A 21,510-nucleotide genomic window follows, 5' to 3' on the forward strand; every position below is an offset into this window, starting at 1 on the left:
GGAGAGCCTCCCGGCTCTCTCTCCTATTTTATTTCTCTGTGTAACCATGGATCTACAAGCTCCATGGTGTAACCATGGAGCTACTTGCCATGGCGTATAGTGAACTCTCCTTTTCTCCATTTTCTATCTTTCATTATAGTCTGCTCTCTTACTGACAAGTCACGGCCAAACAGTGGCATTTCGCAGTAAATGGTTTATTGCTAAATCGCCTGTTATTGATTTCGTGAAGTATGGGCGTGCGCTGTGAAACATGGTTAGGATAGTTGGAGAAAGGAAGAGAGGCGCGGGGAGCGGGGAGGAGGGGGAGGCCAGGGAGGGATGGGGGGGGGGGGGGTAGGGCAAGAAGGGGTCTTGGGCAATAAAGAAGGAAAGACGGAGAAAATCAATGATTGAGTCGATAGGACTTAATGGCCGGTGAAGCGCATAAATAGACGTGTCGATAGATCACAACGCGCTGTCGTGGAGAACAATTATTATCATACACTAGCTCACCCGTCTTCCTCCCTCGCGACCGGGTACGTTGCAAACGGGCCACTAAAAGTTACGTTCTATATTATTATAAGCCCAAGCGAAGGAGCGGACACTACATCACCACTATTAGATCCATCCTCTATGTAGCTAAGCAAGTGGCGATTGCCACAGAGTCCAGAAGCGCACGTGATTATCTTCGATGATCACCTCGATGTTATTCGGTTTCGTACGAAGAGGGAGCCTGGAGCATTTGAGATAAGGGCGGGCGGCCTCAACGAATCGACTCATGGAGCGCGGAATATCTCATTACGAATGCGAGAGGGAGAGAGGGATGAAAGTACGGGACACCGCGATCTTTCATTCGTTGACTTCTTCATCTGTGGCTTCGTCTAGCTCTAGTTAGTCTGCGCAGACAAACCGTGCAGTCTGATTCACTGTGACGACAGAGAGCATCATGGTAGCATGATATAATACAATTTCGCAGTTCTCCGGCAGAACTCTCCTGTTTATTCACAACGTTGATCGTGCAAATCATTATGACGTGGATTCTCTTCTTTGCTTCAGGGCGGAGCTTCTGTCACGGAGAAGCGTGAACTCACCTACATAGCCACACACGAGCTTGTAGCTGTAAACATCGTCTGCTTATGCGACAAGCGCATGAACCAACCAGTCTGCATTCATCATACATGATTTTTTTCCTTCTCCCGTTGACATTTGCCGTCATCTGCTAGCGGCTTCGCACTGGATGCTCTCTATCGCTCGTGCAGCATATTTTCGATCAACCAACTCGACGATCATCCCCCAAATCGCGACGTTCCGCGACTACCCAGCATTTGGCAGCGGTTTCTCCCGCTGTTCCTTGACCTACATATCCCAGTACACCATACACCGCTATATTATCGTGAATACACCGCTATACCTCTCATCAGCCAGGGATAGTATCTCATTCATCAAAGCACTGTGTATTGACAGTCATTAGTATTATTGTATTGCTGTTTCTCGAGACGACAATAATAATGCTCAGCTTCGACTCACTAGACGTGGACAATGACAGGATTCCCGATGAAGACTACAAGCCGGGAAAGCGCTTCGTGTCTACCAACACCATCATCACTGCAGTGGGACTGGTCGTGGTGCTGGCCATCGTTGTGGGGCTGCTATGCGGCCTACTGGGAGCAAAAAATAAACGCGATTGCCAAGCAACGTGAGTGTTTGTGTTTAATCCGTTTTGACAGGAACACATGTTGATTCTATTCTTGTCCATGATTATAGTATTAATTTTAGCACACTCACTCAGCGCTTTATTTTCTCTTCTCAACTCTTGTCTTGACTTTACCTCATGAATGGCTGTGTTTGTAAACATGTTTACAATTTACATCATGATGATCAATCTAAATATCCATCAGTCATAATAAATTCCCACAGTGTACATGTATTTCTCACGTCGATCCTAGCATGATGTATACATAATGTGCTTTCATCACCTGACCACGTTATATTTGCCCCAGTCTGCTAATGTAATAAGCATTCTCTTGCATTTATACACAGAACGACTAAGCCTCACGCGCTAGGCGTAGTACTCTCACGCGGCGGGGGTGGGGGGGGGGGGAGGTGAAGGGGAGTCTTTCTTACGCTTACACCACTTGGCACGTTTTTTTCCCCTCACGCCTGTGTATATATTATAGAACATGGCATTGGAGTTTAAGGAAAATCGGGCAATCTCTTCAAAATTCATGATTTGTGTTCAAAGTATCGATGCCGCCATCGCAGGCTTAGAAAGCTCAATTCCAATTCGTGATGTCAAATCGTAGAACAATGATATAAAGAAAAGAGAATGTCACGACAGCACATTTCCATTTTCCATCATAATGAAAGAGCGCTTGTCTTACTCTTTCGGAAGGTATTGTTACTCTCAAGACATGCCTGTAACGAGTGAAAGGATTGCGTACTTTTCACAAAACGCGAAATTTTTGATGGAATTCTCTTTATATTTTCGTTATGTCATTGTCTAAATGCAGGTGACATCAGAAACATTGTAGCCTTCCTGTCTATTATGCTTCATAAAATTTGAAGAGATCGTCTGATTTTCCTCAGATTTCGCTATCTGTGTTCCATATACTAATATCTGCATAGCTCAATCCACAAATGTAGGTTGCATGCCCTAATTCTTTCGCAAAGATTAGGTTCTCGTGTGTGCGTGAGTATGGGGGGGGGGGGGGGGAGGGGTGCGAACGGGAAGGGGCGTCTCCTCAATTTGTATTTTGCCAGGATTCTACTGCGCCGAATTCTCCTGATAAACGAAACAAGTGAGGAGGAGAAGAAAAAACAAAAGAAAGGCTAATTCAGAGAGGAGGAGGAGGAAGAAGAAGAATAAGGAGAAAGAAGAAGAAGAAGAAGAAGAGAAGAAATTAAGGTATATGTCTACCTCGTGGATGTATGCTGTGTTTTTTTCTTGTCTGGTATACGTGGTATATGTTTCATGCTTCACTATAATAATCGCATCGAGATCTTATAGTGCACGCACGATATAACCTTTTCACGTGCACTGGTTATGATGGCAAAATGACACATCATGAGTCGCAGGCCCATGTATACCTTAATGCACCTGTCCGAGCTAGTTGTGGTAACACGAACATAATTATATATGACAACATGAACAAAAGATCAAATGCCAAAAAAAGAAGACCCCATACAAGCCAACAACCCAGTTGACTAAAAAAAAGTTATTCCTTTCCCTTTTATGCGGCCCCCATCACGGGGACTCTGACCTAGCCACATCGCACAATAATAGAAGTTGTATCACAATATGTATACTTAAACGCATGGAGGAAGTTCATTAAAAGACTAGATATCAACATCAGCTTTTATATGAAAGCTAATTAGCTGCAGTTGATGAGATGATTTCTCCTACAAAATGCAGCTAACTTTAAAACCTGGAGCTTTTGATTCAGTTGTAATATGTTTCGACGCTAATTCATCATCATCGTCATACACCATGCAGATCTTTGATCAATAAAACAGAAATTTCTCAGTTTGAGTTTGAGTTTGAGCAACAAACGACACCACACCTGCACATTTCCGAAGTTGATCAACCTGGATATGAAGCATGAAATATAAACTTGATCGTGACACTCTGTGAATTTCTTTATGGAGAATTATTCAGTGATGTCACCGAAAAGTGAATAATAGAAATAAAGGCCTGAATTTTACGAGCCATCATCGTTTTTTTATTTCAACATAATGAATGTGAGACTTTAGTAATGAGACAGACCGTTTGCAAGAAATTGGATTCATAATCATGAAACGTGGTGTTACCACAGAATGTTAATCACATGGAAAGAATTCATGACAAGAAGACACCGGTAAAAGACAAGACTGGATCAGGACTATAGTCTTATGTAAGAGGATACAACAGTCACTCGAAAGATCCGATTTTTTTTTTATCATGAAAAGAGAGTGTTTGAAAAGACTCGTAAATTGGAAGGCAAAAGGAGGTAAGGGGGACCAATGTATCTTCTAATGAAAAAAATCAAGACTTTAGTTGCTCGGCTGCCTCCCGTCGAGTAACAGAATAGATAAGGAAGTTTAGCGTGAGCTCGTCCATGTCACAGCTGAGCTATAAGTCTAAATATCAGCCAACGGAAATGATGATACTAATGGTGATGATGATGATGATGATGAAGATGATAATTATATGATGATAATGATAATTATTAACGTTGTTGTCCTACAGATGTTCTGACAAGATTGAAGTCCAGAGTTATGACAAAGGGTTCCTTTGTTATTGTTGTTGTTGTTGTTGTTTTGCCTGTATGTGTATGTATGTGTGTGTGTGTGTGTATGTGTGTGTGTGTGTGTGTGTGTGTGTGTGTGTGTGTGTGTGTGTGTGTGTGTGTGTGTGTGTGTGTGTGTATGTGTGGAGGGGGAAGGTTGCATATCTGATCCCATACATGCAAAGAGAAGTTGGAAATTCATAATCTGGATGTCCGACTCCCTTTTACAGGCTGCTTTCATGGAAAGGTTCTGCACACAATGTCTTGCCAAGCAAGCCACGCACACGCACAGAGACCTACCCTATTTCATAGACCCATTTCTTTAAAATGTTGTTCACATGCACTAGTCTAGAAGATTGAATCAAATGAGATCTGTCAAAAGGAGCCTTCATTCTATTCCACTTCTATTAAAAAAATAAAATAAGAGGTGGGGTATGGGATGAATATCTTCAACTCTTTAAAGAAACCATCGTGTTTCTGACTTGCAATGTATTTTCTAAATCCTGCGAGGCGAGTATTTAAAACTATAAACGCAGCATCAACGCAAGATTCCCCCGACAGGCGCACCATGACAGTTACAGGACAGCTGATATGGTTTTATGGCTTTACATACCAATGATTATCTTGTCCTTGAGTCCCGTAATTCATTTAATCTTTCGGGACCCATGAAATCGTTGTCATGCAGTCATACCGTTCCTTTGTGCAGGGTTCTTGCATAGTGCGTTTTTTGATGTTAATATTGGGAACGCGTGCAGCGCGGCGAATGTATGATTTCGGTATGTTTATTGCATGCAACCCTTGTGCACGGATGCCGTTGACATAAACATAATGATAGACACATGCGTCATTCGAGTAAACCATACAAGTTCAGACAATAAGGAGTCCATACATATTGTACTTATAACAGCCATTTACCGACACGTCATGCTCTAGCCTCGTTCATACAACTTCCACATGGCTCTACATCAATCCGGCCTTTTACTTCTCAATTCCTTGTCAGAACTTAATCCCATTATAATCCTGGGAGAATTCTTATACTGCAAAAATAATGATCTTACTTGTCACCATTAACTTCTGAATTTTAATGCGTAAATTACAATGCAGAACAATTAGGCGGGGAAATTGCCAAAATTTGTCATTCTGTGGATGAGGGAAATGTGATCTACTAGAGTATCAGGTGTCCTATAATACTGTAGCATAATATATAATTATATTCTAGATCTCCATCTTTTAAACAGTGTTTGCCAATGTAAGAATCAGTGATCAGTAACAGTTCCGAGCTTTTCAAACTCCTGCGACCAATTAATGAACGATGTATTTGACATGTTTGAAGAACAAAGTGCTCAAATGAAAGGTTTTATATTTTCTTATTCATATCATGGAACTCTACAAATTCATGGTATGATAAAAAGATACAGTGTGTCAAGGTACAGAAATGTGGTTTTCGGATCTGATGGGTTAAGGGCAGATAAATGGTTTAATGTATTCCCTACCATGCCAGACCTCCAGCTATGTGCTCGCCATGCGCTAATAAAAGGTTGTGCTCCCTGCGACGACATCGAGTCCCTATCGCATTTGAATCCAGACTTGCTCCGCCCCCTTCCCACACACGCACACATTAAGCAACAAATCAAAACTAAACAAAAACAAAAACAAAATATAACAACAACAACAAAAACAACCGTTGGAAGTTGCGTGTGGATCATTAAAAGCAGACCGTGCTCCTTCATGACTTAGGACTGTGGTCGTTCGGTGTTATCGAGCAGGCAACTGGCACTCCTATAAAACAGTAGAAAGTGACGTGTATACTGTAAGCAGGGAGATGAGACCCCTCTCTGCTGTAAGCTAAAAGACAGCAGCGTCCCCGAAAGAAACGCCAAAGTGCCCTGACTTTGTGCATCAAAAAGTAGAAAACCGTGTTTGGAAGGGTTCAGTTAACAGCGAAATGTTTTTGCCCTATCGGCTTTCTTTTCTCACATCATACATAATAAATATGTATCTCACAATAACATCCGTCAGTTAATCAATCATTACGCAATTAATTGATTAATGAATGGATGGATGGATGGATCGATCGATCAATCAATCAATCAATCAAACAAGCATTGCCAGCAATGAAGGAATCCATCCAATTAGGCCCCTATGCATACATTTATGTATGCATCAATTCACCCATCCATCCAGCCAGCCAGCCATCGGTCGATTTGTCTATCCGTCACTCCATAATGCCAAGCTGTTCGTCTACTTACCCATCTATGTATACATCTGTCTATACATATCTGTTTATCTTGGCAGACGTATATCTTTGTGTCAATCAAACAATCCATAAATATATCAATAAATCAATCAATACATCAATCTATCTATTCATGTCTATTTATTTTTTATCATCGCTGTCTATGTTTTTTTTTGTTTTTTTTGTTTTTTTTTTGTTTTGTTTTTTTTTTTTTTAGCAGTCAGTTAAAGCCATCTATGTCTTTCCAGTTTTATGTCTGTCTATCAGCCTATTTTTGCAAAGTAACCTACCTCGAATGATTTCCTCTCTATCTGTCTTCGGAGCTCTTCCTTCTCGAGGCCCATTTCTGCAAAGTCCCCCAACAATCCCCCTTTCCAGCCCCCGTAATTGCGGTTGCCATGACAGCAACTATGCAACAGCCAATGGTCTGCTCGCATTTCCGATGACATTTTTATTCACGCAATTGAACCAATTTACTACAATTCAGCAATCGCAAATTGTCCTAATGATGTATAATGCCGGGCTCTGCATGGTATTTATTTTTCCTGATTTTGGAAATGAAATTGTCATCTCAGTCCTCCCCCCTCTTTTTTTTTTTTTTTTTTTTTTTTTTGTTGTTGCTATTCCTCTGACATCTCTTTCCTGTCTTTTCCAAACCATACAGTTTCTCCTCAATGTTCCAGTTTCCAGTCATATTGTCAGTTTGTTTCATTTTCCATCTGAGAAGGGTGGCTGGATAGCCCATATTCAGCTGTACTGACTGGTCTTCCATGGGGTCCAGTTGGATGTAAAGCCGGACCACTTCACTGGGTTAAATACTCTGCTCTTTGCGATGAATAAATGAAACGGGATCTTTTACGTGCATGAGTTGTGCATCTCTCATACACGGGACCTTCATTTTATGTCCTATCCGAGGGACACAGTGTTTTGCCTCTTACTAGATTTATATGATTATGATTACACTCAGCATTTCTCGGTGAGACTTTGGAATCGAACCCTTTGATCTGGACATAACGGAGGCAGATGCGCTACCGACTGAGCCATCTCACCACCATACCGGGAGACTATAGGAGATATGCAGAGTTTACATAAGAGACTACGGTTCTGCCAGACACCGCATTACATTCTACATAATTATACACGATATATAGTTGTCTTGCCTGACATAAATTCGGAGCAATGACCAGCTCGCCTTCATCAAGCCTTCTTTGTATAGATGGCTCCCCGAATCCTCCATTGTTTTAAACATGAATGGCAGATAATGATCATCTGAAAACACAAACCAAACGAAACAAACAAACAAACAAACAAACAAACAAACAAACAAACAAACAAACGAACAAACAAACAAACGTGGATCCGAAGTAAATTCTCCCCGTAGATTGCACGGTCGGTGCAGTGGATTTATGAATGTTAAACGGTTTTCTTTCTTTCGTGGAAACATAAGTTATGAGAACACATCGTCTATATTTAGTCCTATGGAATATTATGGTCTGTCTCTTAGGACAATATTACATAACAATCACAAGGTGACTGCTTTCATGACATCATAACAAGTTGTCAACTTGCAATGTCCTTACGGAACCCGAAGTAATTAATATCATAAAAGCCAGTGTATACTACTACTTCTTCTGCTATTACATTTGAGAAGAAAGATGCTCTATGCCTTTGCTTGGTTTTCTTTGCGTCCTTTGTTTTTGTTTTTGTTTGTTTTTTGGAGGGGGCGATAATCTTATCCCGGCACTTCATCACAAAAACATCTCCAAAAACATTTTCTCTTTTCTGATGACTTTGTGCGCGGCCCATGCATAGCGGCGATTCGGGGTCTTGTGTACCGACACAATGTTAAAAGATGTTAAAAGCGCAAAATCGATTTTGTCTTCAGAAAAACGTGCATCCGAGTTGAGGCAAATCGACATTACGATTTACCAAGAGAAAAGGGGAGGGGATGGGGGAAATGGGAGAGGTCGTGAGGAGCGAAGGAAAGAGGAGGAAAGAGGCCTGATGGAGGCGGGGAGGTGATGCGGAAGACAGAAAACGGACAAACAGGCAATTATGTCCTGAGGTCCAGTGTAAAAGACAGGGAGAGAAGTAGTCTACCCTCCAGATGTTTGCAGATCTTGTATTTGAGCAAAAGATCAAATTTCCTCTTGTCCTTCGACGTGTTTTCTATGATGTTGCGCTCTACTCAATGTACCTGTTGTCATATTGTCTCAGAGAGATCATTTCTGGTTCCCAACAAACGAATTTATTTGCTCATTCAAATTATATGCACACCTCCAGTCTTTAAAAGGGTATATCGTGTTTTGCGACTCAAAGCTCATATGTTTGCCAGACTTGTCACATGTTACTTAGTAGGCCCACGTATCGGAAAGATAGTAGATAAATTAAAAAAAAAACAAGACAAGTTTTGTTCGAAACCTTTCTGATTTGAATGCTGAAATGTTATTGTTTTTTCGTGCAATGTCTGGTTCTCACAGACTTCTCACACCTTCTACCATTTTGTAAAGACACAATCAGCCTTCACTTTGTCACTTAGGTTTTTTCAGTGGAGATTGACATGCAGAAATGATATTGAGTTAACAATACCATGTATAAGGATCCTATAAGCCAGTTCGTAATTAGCTTATGTACACATTGGTACAAATGATCTTTATTTTTTCTCACTTGGTTAGGCACTTTACTCATTTTCAAAGCGACATAATGCATAAGCTTGCCCAACGTAACAATATGGAATTCATATTCAAACAAAGGATGAACTTGCGTTTAGACCAGGTGACCAGAATGACCAACTAGGCCTGGGCATTTTCACATCAGCCCGATGTTTCGAAATAGCGCGCTATTTTCTGACTTGGGAAATTAACCCGATCACGAAATAGCGCGCTATTTGATAATGTGAATACAAATTAGCGCGCTAATTGATCGAGAAAATTTCTCGAGTCCAACTCGGAAAATTTCCGAAATAGCAGGATAATTAATGCGAACTAGCGCGATATTTGATAATGTTCGGGCTGATGTGAATAGAAAATGAAATAGCGCGCTAATTTGCGATCGCTAAAAAATATCTCGAGCTTGGATTTCCATCGGGCTGATGTGAAAACGCCTATTGACATTTCAGGAGGCATCCATTTCATTGGTTTGTATTGAATGCATTAACAACATTTTCTTTTGATTATTGCTAAATACCAGGCTTGCTGTCAGGTGGATGTGCTGGCAAGCACCATCTATATCAATATAAGGATACATGAATAATCATCACATCACAGATGCTTATCTCAATGAATTGATAAGCCAAAATGCCTGTTGGTACAACCAATAACCTTTTTCTGCTCATGCGCGTAGCTACGAAGTGGTCTATTCCGTGTGGGTCACCCCACGACCTCGACACCCTCGAGCCATTAAACTTGCATGTTTCTCTTGTTAACCATAATTTTATATTCACACTTTTGCAATGATTAAATTTACAGATGATGATGTCACACGCAGAATCCTTGTTTTGAATTCTTTGTGGACTTGTCCAAGTGTTATGGATAATAATTGTAAAATACACATGGCACTTATTTGAAAATGATATACATTCAGATACATACCTGTGATGGTGAAGGTACCATGAATCACACAAGTTAAAATGCATTCGCATGGCATAGTCCCTTTGACATCAATTTAACCCTAAAACGGCATTTTCACGACCATTCTGCCAACGTCCGCCAAGTGAAACCCCCAACAAAGCAAAAGGTCGAAAAACAAAGAAATAGATAAGAAATTCATAAAACAATACAATACATAAGAAATTAAGTTTGATACCAGATTTTTTTTCAGGTGCATTGTTAGGAATGCTACAAAAAATGTTATCATCAAAAATTAGGATTCTAGGAACTTCATTTCCTGATTTAGAGCAAAATTTATGATTTCATGCACATATTAGCATTATTGATATAATATAGAATATGAAAAAAATACACATTTCAATTTCTTTTTTAACAGTTTGGTAGATTACGCTACAGGTAATGTATGTACCAATTTTCACGGCGATCCGCGCGATCGACGGCCGAGATCGGGGGGGGGGGGGGGGGGGGAGTTGAGTCAAACCCCCCACCCCCACCCCCCCCCCCCCCCCCCGGCCTGGTTAGGGTTTAACGTGGAGTGGATCGGACCTTGACTGGTTACACACCACCTACACGCATGGCATTTTCTGTTCTCGAACCCATGACATGAAAAGAGAGTGTTTCTCCACTTTGCATCGAACTTCTGCACACGGAGTTTGTGTTTGTCTCTGATTATTAGAGGCACAATTAGGTTTAACCAGCTCGTGATCTCGATTCACTCCTAGCGGTCGTAACTTGACATTAAAGGGTGTGTACAGTTCTGGTCGAGGTGAAGATTTAGCTTTTAACATTTTGCCAGATATTTAGAAACCACTCTATAAGATGTCAAAGAGCATGCAGTTCTAAGGGGTATCAAAAGTTTATTCGAAGAAAATCGGTTTTGAAATGGCTGAGATATCCAAAAACAAGGTGAAACAAAGAGATCCTAATAAAGTTGTGGCATGTCGCCTTTTATTATTAGCACTTTTTTTGATATCTCAGCCATTTGAAAACCAATTTTCATCAAATAAACGTTGAATCCTTCTTAAAATTACATGCTCTTTCATATTTCATATGAGGCTTTTCATTATCTCACTTAGGAATGTTCAAAGCATGAATCCCTACCTCAACCAGTACTGTACAGTCCCTTTAAAATCCAGTTTAGCTGGAGGTTTTTGCGGCAATATGCTACTTTACATTACAAAACCAGATAGTGTGAGTGCCAGAGGCTAAACCTTGTTTTACCGTCCGTCCAATGCTTCTTGATGGTTTTTGTCCGAATCTGGATGATACAACTCTTTCATCCCTAAAGGCTTTGAGATACTTAAGGTATTGATAGCCGCCAAATTGGCCGTCAATGGCAGGCAAAATCTTAAGTACCTATGTATATTCCTTATAAAATAGTGATAGACTGGAAATAAATCACTCACAGTTTTACCTTATTTCGAGGGTGCTGAATCCGAATCTGGGGGAGGCAACTTTTGCATTCTTGAAGAATTTGAGATATTCAAGAAGTCTCCCGAAACTGAAATTTTCCTTATCCTTATTGGCAAAACTGATGAAAAAAAAATGAAAACATTCGATTGTTTCAGCCTATTTTGAGTGTGCTGAATCTGAATCTGGTTGAAGCAACTAATAATCACTGAGCGTTTTGAGATATCCAAAACGGCCGCAAAAAAATTCCAATGTAAAATGGTAAAAAATGGCCGTTGACCAAAAAATTGCCACCATACTCATCTTTTTTTATTTCAAAATCTTCAAGGATGCAAGTGTTGCATCTACCAGATTGGGTATCAGCACCCTCTATATAGGGCAAACCATTAAAAAAAAAAGGTAAAACAAGGTTAAAACTCAAAATCTGACTTTGCTTCCCAGACTTCTCCTTGGTCTGCACATTCAAATGTTCATACTGCTATACAGTGTTAAACTTCTTCTCAGATACTGATCAATGTTTAATGACTCCTTCTACTTCAACCTCCGCAACTGCGCCTCAAGGATACCCATGTCTGGGAATGTCATGAAACGAAAAAGTTACGTGCTAGCCAGCTCCGCTATTGTTATAGACCATTAAATCATGACTATCGAAAGGAAATACAAACATTGTCTTATGCATCCATTGTAGTCTTTCTCAGTGCATAGTATGCACCATTCCTTCATAGGCTCCTACCAGTATCCCAATGCATGTATTGGCATCAGGTAGGCCCTACCTTTTTTACTCACTGGACGTGATATTTCAATGGCGCAGTATCGGTATGATAGTTTATCCAAGTATGTTGGTCCAAGGCAAGGTTCGAATCCAGGATCCCCTGAATTATGGTCCTAGAGCCTTATCCACTGCCCCACAGCAGGGACTGCGGAATGGGCGACGCTTCCCCTATTAAGGGTCACAGGTAAACCCTCACCCCTCACTCCCCCCCCCTTTCTTCATGTACAAACACAGCGCCGATAATCGCAAGCATTAGGATGTACCAGGGCCCCATTTCATAAAAAGTTGATATGATAGCAACTCTTGCTGGAATGGCAATTGTCAAGGTAACGACCAGAATCCAGCTTCGTCCAGGGCTGTTGCTATGGGAAGTTGCCATTTCAGCAAGAGTTGCTATCCTACCGTCTTGTATGAAATGGAGCCCTGAGTTGACTTCTCTGACGTTGTATTTATACAGGTGGAGTGATTTGCAGATTTTTTTTTTCATTTAACTTTGGTTTGCTTTGTTTGTACTTTTATATTTCGCCTGGCAGGGATATGCCACCTACCGGGATGCCATCGACCTGTTCTGAAGATTCCTCTACCAGCTCGACAACGACGCCTTCCGTCTCCAGGCGACCGGCGACTTCCGGTACCACCCTGTCACCATCGACGCCGTGGTACAACCCTCGTCTTCCCGAGACTCTCAAACCGTCCCACTACGACCTCGAGCTAGCGATAGACCTCGACGGCGACACGCGATTCAACGGCACGATTACGGTGACGATGATCTGCAGAGAAGCCACGGACGTGATCGTCATGCACGCCAAAGAGCTCGACCTGGCTTCGGGCACGGCGCGGCTGGAACGGTTGAATGCTGATGGCGACCATGAAGGAAATGTGCCGGGTTTTCTGAAAGAGCCCTGGACGTACGAGGAGAACCAGTACCTCGTGGCGGAACTCGACGGAGAGCTGCAAGCCGGAGTGGAGTATCGGTTCACTATCGACTTCAGCGCACCTCTCATCGATGGTGGACTCTTCGGACTTTACAAGAGCTCTTATAAAACTGCCACGGGCGAAACGCGGTGAGCGGTCGCATGATAAAGATTAAAGAAATACACGAGAGCCAATAACAACTTGTAGCAATGCATCCAAGAAAATTAAATTCCAGTCATACATGTTGACAATCCTTTCGTTCCCTACCTGGCAGGTTGATACGAATAAAGAGGAAATCCAGTACAATTATAAGTTAGTCTGATAAGAGAGAGTGAAATATGACGAGTTAAACAGTATGATTTTGATCAAAATTGGATGAAAAATAAGAAATTTATAACATTTTTAAGTTTCGCTATTTTTTCGGGAAACAGTTGTTGATTGGTGAATATGAATTATATGCAAATGGCAAAGTGAGCATGTCATACCCTCACAACTTGCCTTATAGTTTGTACATGAACTTTTGAAATTTCCAGTTTTTCATTCAAACGCAATTATTTCTTGTATATCTAACTGATCACTATTCTGAAGTTATTCAACCAGGAATAACGTCATGTTTCAGACTTCAATGACAGAAACATTGAATTTTCATCATTTTTTTTTTTGGTACACAATCAATGGAAAATTGTGAGAGTATGACATGGTTAGCTCTCTCATTTGTATATTCATATCCACTGTACAGGAACTGTTTTGCAGAAATTAGCAAAACTTCCTTATTTTTCATCCAATTTCAGTCAAATTTATACCGCTGGAGTAGTAAGATTTTATTCTTTATTATCAGCCTAACTTATATTTGGACTGGATTTCCACTTTAACATTTACATGATAAATATTTATCTGCAAATACCTACCCTTCACTTTGGTCTCTCTTTCCATCTCAGCTCTTAATGATGATAACCTGCCTCCGTAATTTTGTTTTCTATCTCTTCCACCCCTTCTCGCTTCTTTTTCTTTTACTCTCATTCTCTCTCTCTCTTCGCTCCTCCCTCCCTCCCTCTATCTATATATCTATCTGTCTGTCTCTCTCTCTCTATCTATCTCTATTTCTGTCTATCGATGTCTTTGACGAATTCACTGTTTACACCTGCTATGCCTGTTTGCTCGTAGGTATTTAGCTGCAACGTTCTTCGCGCCCACCAACGCGCGCAAAGCCTTCCCTTGCTTTGACGAGCCGGCCATGAAGGCAACCTTCAACATCACCGTCATCCACCAATCAGGGTTCACCGCCCTCAGCAACATGCCCCTTATCTCCAACGACACCATCGACAACCCGCACGGCCAGGCGGGCGAACCGTGGGTCAGGTCCGTCTTCGAGAGAACCTTGCCGATGTCGACGTACATCGTCTGCTATGTCGTCTGCGATTTCGAATTCGAGGAGAGGACGACAGCAGGAAACGTCACTGTGAGTGCTGAAAAGATATAAGTATATTTACTATATTATTAAAAATATTTGCTTTGCAGAGGCGAACTCAAATATTTCAAAGCTGAGTCGCCTCTCACAAGCTCAGCTTGTGAAGACACATCTGAACTCTGGAAGGGCACCGTTTCGTGAAAGTTGTCAGCACTGACAATTACCATAGTAAAAGTCAGTGACCAGAGCTTCTCAGCCAATCAAAACCAAATATTTTACTGATATTTTCAGAGACTGACAACTTGTCAGGACTGACAAGTCTTTCATGAAACGGTGCCCAGATCTTGTACCCTTAGATCTATGTTGGTAGGTCTATGTGAAACCCTAGCCAGTTTTTTTTTTCCTGAGAGGAATACCAGAATTTTCGTGACGTACTTCAAGACACCAGCTCTCTGAACAGGCTGTAAAGTATGTTTGTTTACTGAGATGTAGTCAACAGCAGAGTAAACGCTGTTTGCCGAGGACTCGTGTCCCGTGTCCCACGGCAGGGCAAATCGCAGCTTCGCAGAAGTCACGGCAGGTCACGTCCCTGGGGCTACCCCAAAGTCAGCTGCTGACAAGATCTGGCTCATCGGGTTGTTCGCAGTCAAGGAAAAACTCTTTTTTTTTTCTTTTTTTTTTTTTTGGTCCTCCTTGCCCTTGCTTCACGCACTTTTCAAGACCAGCCATGCTTCCCAATTCATCAAAGTCCATTACACGTATTTGTCCCATTTAGTGTTATTGATATACATCGAACATTTTATTCTGACATGATACTTTAATGGGGTACCAAGTTTAGTAGGCACTGTTCTACCTCGAGGTCCTGCATTGAACTTGTACAAATCAGTGAACGCCCGGGCAAAATTCCCACTTCGATGGTAGACAAAGACCCCTGTTACACATTCGACAAGAAAGCCACCTTGAGACAGCCTGAGGCCGGCGGCTATCAGTCGTTCGCCAGCAGTTTACATATGCGTCTCGGGCGAGCGCGAGCACAAATGTTCCTGTTTACACATGGGTCGGCCTCACGTCGCCTTTGACTCTTCTGCAGTGGGAGTGCCTTTGACACAATCGACTCCTATGTTTTGTTCAATATCTGCATTGCCTGATGGTGACTTCGGAAGCCAAAAAAATTGTGAAATTTTGTGATTTCTTTTTAAACCCTTGGTGATAAAATTCTAGTGCGGTAACCAAATCAGTATCTTGGTGGTTTTTCGGTAATTTTTGATTTGGCGATTTTCGAACTAACAAAAGTAATCACAGTAAATGAAAACGAAAAAGGCATTTTTCCAAAAGTTTTCCTCCTACACTGCATTGCAATTTCTTGTCTGATACATTATACAGTACATGTGAGTCTTTTGTCGCTCACTCGCACACCATCTTTACACACCACACACGATCCCGAACACATACTGAGTATTCATGTACGTGCACATGCATCGTAATCATGTTTTGCATCTACGTAGTATGTGTGACTATAATTTGCACCGATATGTGGCTCACACATGCAGCGCAGTCGTGCTGCCGTACAACCAGTGCAGAGGAGTCATCGTTGAGTTTGTGGTTGTGTAAAAGGGAATCCAAACCCTAAGAGCAATGTGGATTAAGTGATAGTCATGAAAGCAGCAACATTAGTAGAACACATCAGTCAAAGTTTGAGGACAATAGGACAATCGATGCAAAAGTTTAGAATTTTTGAAGTTTTTATATTGGAACCGCTGGATAAGGAGACTACTAGAGGTTATGATGTCATGTGTAGATAACAATATAAAGAAAATATAACGGGAATTCCAAAACGAATTAAATTTTCATGAAAATTACACATTCCATCAACTTGATAGCCTGCTGACATGTGTTAATTAAGGGTAGCAATTCCCCCGCTTCGTGAAAGCGGTTTAATAGTCAAGTGCTCTTTCATTATGCTAGAAAAGTTTGTTTGTTTGGGTTTTTTTTGCGAGGTGTGTGTTTTATAATAGACAGGTTAAGTCATGTATTCAGATTTTTTGCATGCTTTGTTCGCAAAAGTTGCCCTTAAAAACCACAAAGCTTGCCGGAGACTTGCCCGACCAAGCAACAACTAGGCAAGTTCCTGGCTATTGAACGCAGGTGAATTAAATGCTTCGTTACCTATTCTGTTGGGGAAAAAAGAAATCCAGAAATTGTAATAAATTGCAGAAACGGTCTGCTGACGGTCTATTGATCACATGACCCGAAGGAAGGTCACGTGACCAGTCAAACGCTGCTCCAAAAAGCTGCGGAAATCCTCAAGTCGGGCGCAACGTGTACAGTAAATCCTTAGTCAGTGACACCGTGATACGCATAGCAGTACTGGTCCCGGGCCGGCGTCCAGAGGCGGTTTGAAATTTTGACCTGTTTGAGGCCGGCCCGATTTTTTGTGGACTGTTTATACACCTAACGGTAACCGCCTCCGGGGCTTTCTCTCATGTGTCGTGCAGGGGTGTATCGTCTATTATACCAGGAAATACATGAAGATCCGACCGATGTACAATATCATGCTCTCCTGTTGCACGTATTGAGTATTTTGTTTCATTTTTTTAGTCTACAGAGTTGACATCCGAGCACCACACGAAATCCTCAATCAATGATAATAACGTTTCAATATTAGAGTTTTCCACGGAGACTGGTAACCTTCTAATGACAATCTTTTACGCCTCAGGATGCAATTGTATCCTCAAAAAAAAAATTAAGACTATTGCGGAAAATTTCTAGCTCTAGGCTTTTTTTTGACAGCTTTAATGTCATTTTCATATCGCTTTAGTGACTATAAGAAAATGACAACGATTAAACTGTTTGTTAGGAATAGATGTAATGGGAGCGCCGCGCCGACGCGGTTTTTGATACAATACAACTTATTAAAATCTCCAATAAAACAGGGGACTCAATGTATTTACTTTCAGTGTACAATTTCACTGTGAAATTGTTATCTAGAGCATACCGTGGTCAGAGAAAAAAAAAAATAAAACTCTGGAAAATTTGAGTGATTATGAAATATTTTTATATTTTTCTATATTTTTCTTTCAGTTCTTATTCTGTTACATTCGCTATAATTTGTGGAACTATGTCAATCCATTAACTTATAACGAATCTTTGTCATCAGCGCATTAATTTGTAGACACACATACAAACAAACAAACAAGAACATACGCAATCATTATTATTATTGATCATTCCACAGTTTCGTGTTTGGGCACGGCGTGAAGCTCTTTCGTCCGTCGTGTTCGCTCTGGAAGACGGTGTGGCCATGCTGGATTACTACGACTACTACTACGGCACCAAGTTCCCCCTCCCTAAGATGGGTAAGTACAGAGATACATGTATTTTCAACATCTATAAGCAAGTGGAAGAAAGGGGGGGGGATGAAGACCAGAGAAATAAAGAGAAAGAAGATTGACGCCGGACGGGTGGTTGAAAGATGGAGAGAGGGATGAGGAGAGAGAAAGACATAGGGAATTACGAGAATGAAGGGCATAAGATAACACGTTCATAAAGACTTAATTATTGTACCCAACGGCACCAGGGATATCATGAACATAACGGTATAATTTGCAGTAGCTGCAGCAGCAGTAGTACTACTAGTAGGAGTAGTAGTTGTCATTGTAGCAGTTGTTGTGTAGTAGTATTATTATTAAGTGGTAAGTAGTAGTAGTAGTAGTAGTAGTAGTAGTAGTAGTAGTAGTAGTAGAAGTAGTATTAGTAGCAGTAGTGGTAGTAGTAGATGTTGTAGACACGGGCGGATCCAGGAATTTCGTAAACAGTGGTGGGGGGGGGGGGGGAGGGGCGCAAAGAATATTTTCGGTGCTACTTCCGGGCTTTATCTCATTTTTTTCTTTTTATTTCTTTTGTTTTAACAACAAATAAAGAATGGGCGCGCGCCCGGTGCGCCCCCCCCCCCCTCCCCTTGGATCCGCCACTGGTAGTGGCAAGAGTAGTGTTAGTAGTAGAAGTAATAGCAGCAGGAAGGATTGGTAGTAAAAGTCGTAATGAGCTCAGTGAACAGTTATAACAGCAGTAGTATTAAAGCTGGTGTTAGTCGCTGTTAGGCTCGGAATTATTTTCATATCGAAGGTATATGACGTAATTGATGAAATAGAGGTGATAGCAGCGTCGGACCTAAGAACACCATTTTCGTACAAATGTAAACCCCTTCCTATACTTGATGCGTGGTATAAAAAATATTATCAAAGCGGGCATAAGTTCAGTTTTCTCCGTCTTTTCTTCTGTTTGTACCTCTAGTTTGTTTCAGTTTTTTTTCTTATCTTTCGCTATGACAAACACCTTGGTGATTTATCCGGACAGACATGATCGCCATTCCGGACTCCTCGGTGGGCGCCATGGAGAACTGGGGTCTGGTGACCTACCGCGAAGCGAACCTGCTCTACACGCCGGGCGAGACGTCGGCGAGCAGCCAGCAGCTGATCAGCGTAATCATTGCGCACGAGCTGGCCCATCAGGTATTAGGATCCTCCCCCCTTCATCCATCCAAACAACAACAACAACAACAACCACAACGGCAACAAAAACAGCAACAACAACAGCAATAACATCATCGATAACAACAGCATACAAAAGCAAAAAAAAAAACAACAAACAAACAAAAACACACAGAAACAATGAAAAATGAAGACGTCGGACAAAAAACCCATAACAAGAATAAGAAACCATGATATACAATCACGCACAAACATGCACTCACACAAAGAAAGAAAGAAAGAAAGAAAGAAAAAAATTATGTGATTTAATTTCGTCCTCCCTTTCCATACGTGACATTCAATGTCAGTGACATCATAATTTTCATAACAATGACTGTTATTCAAATTCATGAAATTAAATTCTTCCGTCAATTTTTTTTTTTTTTTAAACTGCAATTGGTCAACAAATTGCCCTACATCAACTCCCGCCCGACAGCCAGTGCTGGTTCTAATCCTTATAGTAGCAGCGGGCTTATTTACGTCGATGTTACAGGGCAATTTGATAGGCAGTTGCAATAAAAACAACTCGACGGGAGAATAAAACAAAAAGAATGTATATTTTGAACGCTGATAAACATGACACTGTTATGGTATCAGGACTTCATATTATGTAACCTGATGTTAAACTGTTTCTATTTCGTCCAGTGTATTTCTTGTGACATACAGGCACACACAAATAAATACACACACATCTGCACACAACCAACAAAATAATGAAATATGATATAAAAGTTAATCTAGTCCATTGCCAATATTACATTTTCACGATATTCACGTTTTTTTTTTTAATGTGCAAAATTTATCAATTGCTGAGAATACTATATCATTAATCGTTTTGCTTCATTCTCTGCTTGGTAATCTATGTTTTATTTTGTTGAGCGTTTGCCTTTATTATTTTTTTTTGGTCTTTCTTTGTTTTTCTTTGTTCTAGTGGTTTGGAAATCTAGTGTCATTCGTGTGGTGGAACGACCTCTGGCTGAAGGAAGGGTTTGCTAGCTACACTGAGTTTATCGGAACCGATGTGCGTCATCCAGACTGGGACATGGTAAAATCTGTGAAACTCAAAGCCGTTTTTTTTTTTTAATTGTTTGCCTGTTAAAAGAAAATAAAAAAATAAAAATAGATAATAAATAAAAAAACAAATAAATAAATAAATAAATAATAGTAGTAATAATAATAATTATTATTATAATAATTATAATAAAAATAATAATGATACCATTCCGGAATGCACATTGCTTCATGTTATATGTATTATCATTGTTCAAAGCAAATCAAAAATACATTTATCTCAGTTTATATTGAAACAGCTTTTTTATCAAGTCTATGAAAGGGCCGATTGCAGCCTATAGTTAATACTTGAGAAAGGGAAAAGTTAGTATTCACTTTTACTGTTTGGGCATGCCGACTTGATTACGCGATGCGGTACGTAACAATAGTTTCTCCTTTGGCATGAACGTGAGTCAGACGGACCAATTTGTGGCCAGGCGTTTCTACGAATCCCTGGAAGCAGATGCCATGACAACGTCCCGCCCACTGATTGTTGACGTCGACACAGCAGACGACATCAACCAGCAGTACGACTCGATCGCATACGACAAGGTGAGGCGCTGAGCGTCCTGTCCGCCACCGAAACACCAGACACTCTATGCGCGGCACACGCAGCACGTGCATATTATTATGTGTCCCCACTTATAACGTTCCGATTTAATTCAGCAAAGTCATTCCGTATAACTCTGCAGCTTTTTTATGCCATAGTGCTTCAGGCCCTGTTCGTTGATGACTTCCCAATATTTGCACAACAATTTGAATACTTCAGTGAGGATGAGCCCTGATACTTTGGAAAGAATCACAGTGATTTTTAAGAGATGATTTCTTTTTTTATAATTTATATATCATGAAAAGCATTACAAACTTACTTTTGTTTTTTTATGTAAGTATATGTCGCTTCTTCATACACGAATTGATCCTCACTTGTCAATATGGAGTTGTAACGATCAGCACATGTTTGCCACATTTAGGACAACGTGCACTCTTGAGATATTGAGTAATGTTATAAAAATAAGGCATGATCTATAATGCACTTTACTGGATTCGAGAACGACAAATACTAAATTACCCCGAGTGCTGTTTTGTTTCACCGAGGCCGAGTAGAGAAGATGAGTTGATACCATTCCTCATCCTCAATTCTCTTTGTCTCCACAGGGATCGTCCATCATCAGAATGATACAAAACTTTCTGGGAGAAAGCGCCTTCAGAAGAGGACTGCAGGTATGAAAGCCTGATAGAGAATTAGACTCAATGTCCGAAAACAGCAACTAAACATCATTTTTGTTTGTTTTTTTTTCGTCAGAACGATAGACATTCTCTTTCACACTTTTGCCGTAG

The 21,510-nt window shown here is 40.8% G+C and overlaps 1 protein-coding gene across 1 annotated transcript in view; it reads left to right on the forward strand.

The window, feature by feature from the left end:
• The first annotated feature begins 1,027 nt into the window (after positions 1 to 1,027).
• The window catches only part of LOC139712119 (aminopeptidase Ey-like), a 30,914-nt gene continuing 10,431 nt past the window's right edge, over positions 1,028 to 21,510 (forward strand). Inside the window, exons 1-8 of the mRNA XM_071623955.1 lie at positions 1,028 to 1,675; positions 12,804 to 13,334; positions 14,350 to 14,644; positions 17,829 to 17,949; positions 18,950 to 19,104; positions 20,054 to 20,167; positions 20,590 to 20,724; positions 21,328 to 21,393. Of these exons, the coding sequence (XP_071480056.1) occupies positions 1,488 to 1,675; positions 12,804 to 13,334; positions 14,350 to 14,644; positions 17,829 to 17,949; positions 18,950 to 19,104; positions 20,054 to 20,167; positions 20,590 to 20,724; positions 21,328 to 21,393 (1,605 nt within the window). The 5' untranslated portion in view covers positions 1,028 to 1,487. The remainder of the gene's footprint in view (positions 1,676 to 12,803; positions 13,335 to 14,349; positions 14,645 to 17,828; positions 17,950 to 18,949; positions 19,105 to 20,053; positions 20,168 to 20,589; positions 20,725 to 21,327; positions 21,394 to 21,510) is intronic.

The sequence above is a fragment of the Diadema antillarum genome, unplaced genomic scaffold (assembly GCF_040938485.1).
Source record: "Diadema antillarum isolate AM-2024a unplaced genomic scaffold, OU_Dant_1.0 seq00001760_RagTag, whole genome shotgun sequence".
Classification (NCBI taxonomy): Eukaryota; Metazoa; Echinodermata; class Echinoidea; order Diadematoida; family Diadematidae; genus Diadema; species Diadema antillarum.